Raw genomic sequence first — 7,435 nt, 5'->3', positions numbered from 1 at the left:
ATTTAAAAATGTGAAAATGGAAATTAAGAAAGAGCAAGTGCGGCATGTTTTTATCACTTTCTAGTACTTTCCACGTGGTGTGCCATGTCTGTGCTCCTGGATATGTTTCAGCATGTTGACTAAATGAAACATAAAGAAGAAATGGTATTTTTTTTTTTGAGGAAAAAAAAATTGATGTTAGAATAAGGAGTTGCTTAAACTGTGTGGATTAGCCTTTGACACTGGCTTTTGATCATGTTAGTCATCATCATCATGATGACTAATCGAGTTCAGTGGATCAATGAGGATAGGGAGTGGGAAAGCACTAGCCGCCGGAAAAGGGTAGGTGTGAAGCATTAACCACTTTGTTTTGCTTGCTTTAATTTTATGGTGTGCCAATCAACCAGAGATGACTTTGACCTTTTTATTTCGTAGAAGAGACGCACAAAAACAAGTGTTTAGGAACTCTGTTTTGTTATGCACAACAAATGAAACAAATTGACGTAAGTGTTTGGGCACTCTGTTTTGTGTCGATGGGAAAGAAAGGTCTACATTCAATGACTTTCAAGAGATAGAGGAAGTTTCTGGGTGGATCAGTAAAGAAACAAGATCATACACATCGGAAGTGAAATGCTCACATAAACCCTACAAATCAGGTTAAGAAAAGGAGGCTTATTCACCATAATTCACAAAAATAAAGGGTTGTTTCGAATGCTAAACTGTCTGGCACAAGCAACGACGACATGCGGTAAATGAAATCAGGCGATGGTTTTCGGTCACAGCAAAGAATCAGAACAGAAGCTAAAGGCACTCAGGCAGGTCATTTTGTTTGTTGCCCTTCGGTCTTAGGCGGCATTCTGTATACATTCTTCAACAAGTCCTGGATTTTATTTAGCATCTGCGCCGGGTCACCATTACCAGCCCCACTTCCGCTCCCCGGCAGAGCCCGTTGGCTCTCCTGAACTTTTATCGATTCAAATATATATTGCTTCTCAGCTTCTGCTTCTTCAAGTCGACGCTTCAAGTACATACTAGAATAGTCTTGCTCGGACTTATCAGGTTTGGCAAAGACAATGCTTTGCAATCTCTCAGCCTCCTGTTTGGCCTCGTTGGCCTTGAGCTGAAACATGTCGGCTTCTGCCTGCTTAAGCCTAATGATGCTCTCTAGTTCCTCTACTTGTTGCTTCTTCATATGCCTCTCCATTTGCAGCTCCTGGACTTTTCGGGCCTTGTCCTCCAGTTCACGGTCGCAAACCTCTAGAGCAAGTCGAGCTCGCTTAAACAACCGCATTTTCTCCTCTGCGACCATCTCCATCTTTCTCACTGCTTCTTGTACCACATCAGCAATTTTATTGCAAGCCTCCTGAGGAGAAATTGGATGTCCAACATCTTCACCCAAAGAATTACTCGGCATGTCTAGTTCAAGCTCTGCAACATAGAACATATTTACCTTAAATCTAGTAGCAAGTGTTGTAGGCCGCCAAGCAGATCTTTTGACAGGAACAAGAAAACAAAAAGAACTAGCATTCAAATTAATTTCAAAGAATGGGCCAATTAAAATCAAAATGAAGGAGACCTGCTAAGGTATAATATGCCTCATTCCACAAATTAATGCTTTCCATGATAATTTACTTTGACATGGGTGACAATCAAAAGGGATTTATAATGAAATGGTTGCACCTATATAACCCCATGATCATGTCATTGAAGAATCAATTAATTGCGTATTTGTGTTGAAAAACACAGTAGAATGAATCAAAAGGTTCACTAGGTATGGATAGCCTTGAACAGAGATTCTGTGCTGATTATTCACTGCATAGAGTTCAATGGGAATTATTGCCACTGGATTTATAATTCTTATATCACACGAAAATCAAGCTCTCCTAGACTATTCCTACACCGACCAATATTATATATACAGAAAAAATCCTGAAACCAAAACCAACCAATTGTCCAAACCTCAAATATGTTTTTTACATTTTAGAAGACAATGTAAAAGTCCTTAAATTCTGGAATGTTTTTGTTCCTTGGTTCTAACTGTGCTAGACAAAAGTAAAAGAACTCGCCTAAATCCTTGTATGTACAATCCAAGCCTATTCCAGGTTGGATTTACAGGTCAACGATGTTCAAACTGAACTTGCTAGTTGGTTGGTTAACAAGTAACTGAGAACCAAATTATTTCTCCATTATTAATTTATGTCCTCCAGAATGTATAGAAGATGCTTAAAGTACCCAAGCAACAAGTGATGGCCAGTCATCATTGTGTCTTTCCTCATAAAATATTGCTTTAAACATGTTTATTCACAATCCGTCTTTGCCCTCTATAAAGCAAGTAGGATCAAAAAAATTGTTGTGTAGCACGGTAGAAAGAATCCATCTTCGAACTATCATAAAGAAAAATTCATCCTTGTTTAAACGAATTTGAAAGTTATTTACAATGAAAGCACAGTTCAGTCTATTATCAGAGATTCAAACACGTTTTTGAGTTTAATTGGGGCTACACTGCCGCTTCATAATCATTAATATCCTAAGTTCTTGAGTTTGACTGAGGGAGGTCCTAACGAAGGTGGAACAGGATATAGGAAATTGTGTTGATTATAATAGCTGAAGTCAAGAATTTAGCACATGTTCTTAGTTTTTGACAAATATTATAATTTTGCATAAAGTTTACAAATACTAATATGCTATAAGGTTATTCATTTATGACTTTGACTCCCTGCTCGATTTTATTTTCAAGATCATCCATCTGCATATAATTAAAGAAGCAGAGAAACACCAAAGCCATGCCTATGCTACCTCACTCCAAGTCATCTTTGTGCCTCGGCGTAGGTAATATATTTCTTATAAGATTTCTTATTCAATAAAATTGCACTGAAAAAAAATGTTGCTTGAAAAGCCAATGTGCAGTATAACTTAGCTAACTTCACCCCATCTGACCAAAGTGAAGACACAGTTCATTAACCACATTATTAATGCTGTTTTAACCAGACGTCCAGAAATTTCATGTGCAGCAAGTAGAAGAAAGATTATTTTAAAAGCTCGCTGGCAGAACCTAGAGGGGGAAAGCAAATATAAACCGAGGAACTAAATGGAAAATCATTATCTCAAGTGCATAGGAAGACAGATACAGCCAAGCAAATGAACATAACTTCAAGCGTAATCAACACATTTCTTATCACACGCTAAATAATTGTGAAGAATGGTAAAGATTGAGAGTAAAAGCAAAATTTTACTTGTGCAAAAAATAGCTTGTAATCATACCTTGAATAAAGTGTAAGAGCATCCTGCAAGCCATGGGCTCAGGTGTGCCATTCTTCAATTTTTCTAGAAGCTCGCCACATTTCTGATATAATTTCCTTCCTTTAGAGTCCTGACTCAAGTGAAAAATCTTAGAAATAAAGTTGAGTTCTCGCATCAGGGTTTCACGGTTCCAACCATTAGCACACTGTTGGAGTACATCCTTAGCCCATCCTAACAATTTAGACATTGTTTGGCATGCTTGGCACCTGAAAAGCATCTCAGCATGATCCACCCCGCTCTTAACAGACTGACCAGTTCCGATTTGCCCAACTCGCATGGCGCATTCCGTGTGAGTCCAGTGAGAGCACATATCACAGCCAATCCAGCGACAAGTATTGACCTCGAAGTCAAACTTGTTGCAAATCAGGCACATGCAGAGATTGCAGAAACCACTCCTACTAACACATATTCCACAGCTACATTCTTCTGCAGGAAGAGAACTTTGACATGCAATATTTCTGCACCTCTTATAAAAGAAAACCTCAACGAGACGACTTGGTGCAATACTGACACTCTGAAGCAAATAGGCTTGGACGCCTGTGTTGATTGCAACAAGAATTTCAAGTTGAACTGGATGAGCATTAGCAAGGGAGTCTGCAGTCAGGTCAACTCTACCATGCACAAGCTTCTGGAGGTACAAAAACTCGTCTACATGACGAACGCCTCCACTACCTTCAAGTATCATCCTAAGCTCATGCTTAAGTGCATCTAGAAGCTCATCTGTCATCACCCTCATTTTCTCGCATATGACCTCAACTCTGTCTTGAGCAACTTCACGGAGTGATAACCTATTTCCACTATAAGACCTGCGAATGACCTGCAGTTTGGGGATTCTGTTCACTCCTTCCTTCTCCTTCCCTAATTTACTTCCAGTGATGCCATTGGAATGGTTTGTCTCTATGGGCCAGGTCTCACCAGAGCTTGCACTCTCAGCGGGGAAATCTTGCCCTTGGTCAGAGTTTGATGTTGGATCTTGGGTGTCAGGTGATACTGCAGGATCAGATGAAGCTAGAGACAAGGATGCTTGCACCCCTGCCGATATTGGATGCTGGCGTGGGGGCAACATACTAACTGGCGGTTCTTGATGGTGATTTGTACCGGAAGAGGTGCCCATTCTGGTTTCTTTGTTTTGCTTTCACCTGTGATATTTACGGGCAAAAATCACCACAACTCCAAAGAGCCTAACTTTGGGATCTTGAATCCTCTGCAATTTTCTTAAAAACTGTCACAGTTTACGAAGGTTTATGTGTATGAAGGCAAAAAAGAAAAGAAAAGAAAAAAATTTCAAATATCCTAACCTTTTTCAATGGCTAGCGGAAAACATAATTTTTTCCCCCAATAAAATCAGTTTCTCCGAACGTTATTTTCACGGAAATACAGGGAAAAAACACCTTTTTCGCCTCCAGAACCCTAATCCGGAGTAACAAACAGCAAGAGGATCCAAAGAGGCAAAAATATGTTTTTACATTGAGCAGACGACTATCTTCAAAATGCTATACTCCAAACTGATTCATGAATCCGTAAGATTTCTGATCCAAAAACTCACCTCAGAATCACACTAGTGACCTGGAAAAATTCAAGCGATCCACGGCCAGGTTGCGTACCTGGAATAGTACAAATCTGCCAGAGCAAACGATCTTGTAAACGGAGGATCCAGGAAAAATGAAAGGAGAGGAGTAAACTTGAGGCGGAGATTTCAATCGAACGAGAAAAAAGGAACAGGAGTCAACAAGAACAGTAAGAAGAAGTGGAGTTGTACCTAAATCGAATGTTTTGCCGTACAGTTCATTCTTTAATGATTCCAGACGATATTAATTTCTTTTAGAACTGGATCATGAATAAGCTTGTAATAAATGGTAATACTCAATTAGATTTAGATCAGACTTTCTATATATTTATTTATCATTAAAATATATAAAATAAAACGAATTTAAACATTTAAATTTAGCTAATTAATGCTACAAACGTAACATTTAGGGTAAAAATTCTCTATTATTTTCCTCTTTAAAAGAACGGAAAATTACTGAAAGTTGAAGTTCCTAAATATTCATATCACATATCCAATATTTTTTTTATTCCTCGTATTATTCTCAATCTAGATTTAGATTATGTAGTACTTCGTAATGATTTTATAGTTTGTAATATTCCATCAATCAATTGCTATATATTATAACAATTGATAGATAAAATTTAAGTGGATCGAAAATGAGTTCAAAAATCATTACTCTTATATGTCAAAGTAATATTTAAAAGCATATTTATAATCAAAATAATTAGATGTATATATATGATATGATTCCATATCATTCAGGACTATGTAGATCCATTAGCTGATTTTAACTTGGTTTTGATCCAAATCGGTTGATGGACCTAGAGAATTTGGAATTACATGCTAATTCGTATTAAAAAAAAACTGTTGTTCTTAATATAGTTTATCAAATTGATATTTGAAAATATAAATATAATCAGAAGAACTTCCAAACACAGAGATTTGATTTTAGGTTATTCTGAGCTCTCTAGGCTCATTAGTCAATTTTGACCCGACTTCGGCCCAAAATCATCTAATGAACCTAAAAAGCTCTAAATGATATGGAATCAAATCTTATGTATTAGTCTAATACTCTTGGTTATATCAATGTTCTCAAACATCATTTTCATATGTCATATTGAGAGCAATAATTTTTTAAACACGAATATATCTGAAAAATCTTATTCGTGTTCAAAAATTATTGCTCTCAATATGACATATAGAAATGACATTTGAGAGCATGAATATAATCAGAAGAACTAGACAAACACATAGAGCTTGATTTCATATCATTTCAATCTCTCTAGGTTCATCAGTAGATTTCAATCGAAATCGGCTAATAGATCTAGAGAGCTTAAAATGACATGGTGTTGGACCGAGAATTCACTAGAGAGGGTGAATAGCGATTTATAAATATCGGCGTATAGCGTAGGCAACGGAAAAATGAAAACACAATGCTAACAAAGTCGTTTTACTTGGTTCGGAGCCTTTGTCGACTCCTACTCCAAGGTCCGCACTTGTTGAGTGCTTTCGTTGGGCAACCACTAATAATTCGACAGGTTTTTACAAATTAAGTACAGGAATTATTTAGTAAAAGAAAAATCGACAATAAGAGAATAAGACAAAAAAGAAACTTGTCGGACAGCCTTCGTAGCGTCGCAGGAGCATAGAAGCGTAGATCGTAAGTTGTTTTTTTTTTTTTTTTGCTTCAGCCTTCACCCTTCTTATATAGGAGGTTCGGGGCGCCTGGATACCTTCAGGGCGCCCTGAATGTGACATAGCCAAGGCAACCAGCGTGCTCCATGTGGCGAAACTCGTTTGGGGATAAAACTTGCCTCCGGGCGCCCAGACCCTTGTTTTCTAGCAATCTCCTTCCTGCAAGAAACCGCTAGTCCGAGGCAATGTAAATTATATATCCTGCAAAATAGAGTGTTAGCACAATTTATAATAAAACATAATAATAATTAGATTCCGTCTCCTCGAGACCGAAATCTAGTCACGATCTTGACTTAGATATCCGAAATGGATCTAAGTCGGATCGACGCCTAATGTTTCCTTACTGGGAACGAGTTCTCACAGTCACTCCCCTCGAGTAACTTACCTTAACTTACCTGCTAGACGTTCGGTCAGCCCTTCAACCCGTCTGGACTTCGTGCCAGCTATCCGGTCAGCCCATTGACCTAGCTGGACTTCGTGCCAAATGCCCGGTCAGCCCATTGACCCGTTTGGACTTCGTGCCAGCTATCCGGTCGACCCGTCGACCTAACTAGGCTTCGTGCCAGACATCCAGTCAGCCCGTCGACCTGTCTGGGCTTCGCCTGCACACTCGATCAGAGTGTTAGATAACAACGAAACTAACTTAACATATTTTGTCATTCATCAAAACTTGAGTTAGACCGTTACTGCTAACCGCACCAACACATGGGACTATGTCATATGTGCTTTTCAAGTTTTCTTAATATATGCATGCTCTCAAATATCAATTTGACATACTTTATTGAAGATAATGATTTTTTAAACATAAATCAATTTTTTAATCAATTACTATAACAATCAATTTGGAAGAGCGAATTTAAAATTAGGTACGTAATTTAATAATTTTAAAACTCAGGTACATAATTTAAATAT

General features: G+C 38.0%; 1 protein-coding gene across 9 annotated transcripts; it reads right to left on the bottom strand.

Annotated features, from left to right (window-relative positions):
* Positions 1-502: 502 nt before the first annotated feature.
* LOC122002261 (OBERON-like protein) lies at positions 503-5,111 on the bottom strand. Of its 9 annotated transcripts, none has more exons than XM_042557373.1 (4): positions 4,826-5,028; positions 4,578-4,689; positions 3,241-4,501; positions 503-1,407 (listed from the first exon to the last, which is right to left on the bottom strand). In XM_042557373.1, exons 3-4 carry the CDS (start codon positions 4,391-4,393, stop codon positions 800-802), a joined length of 1,761 nt encoding a protein of 586 aa, XP_042413307.1. In that variant the 5' UTR covers positions 4,394-4,501; positions 4,578-4,689; positions 4,826-5,028; the 3' UTR covers positions 503-799. The 9 variants fall into 9 exon arrangements, with proteins under 9 accessions (XP_042413307.1, XP_042413308.1, XP_042413312.1 ...); XM_042557374.1 differs by having other exon boundaries at positions 3,241-4,483; XM_042557378.1 differs by having other exon boundaries at positions 3,241-4,418.
* Positions 5,112-7,435: the final 2,324 nt, after the last annotated feature.

Source organism: Zingiber officinale, chromosome 7A (genome assembly GCF_018446385.1).
Source record: "Zingiber officinale cultivar Zhangliang chromosome 7A, Zo_v1.1, whole genome shotgun sequence".
NCBI classification, from domain to species: Eukaryota; Viridiplantae; Streptophyta; class Magnoliopsida; order Zingiberales; family Zingiberaceae; genus Zingiber; species Zingiber officinale.
Note: the sequence above shows the minus strand (reverse complement) of the source record. Positions and strands in the feature narration are given on the sequence as shown.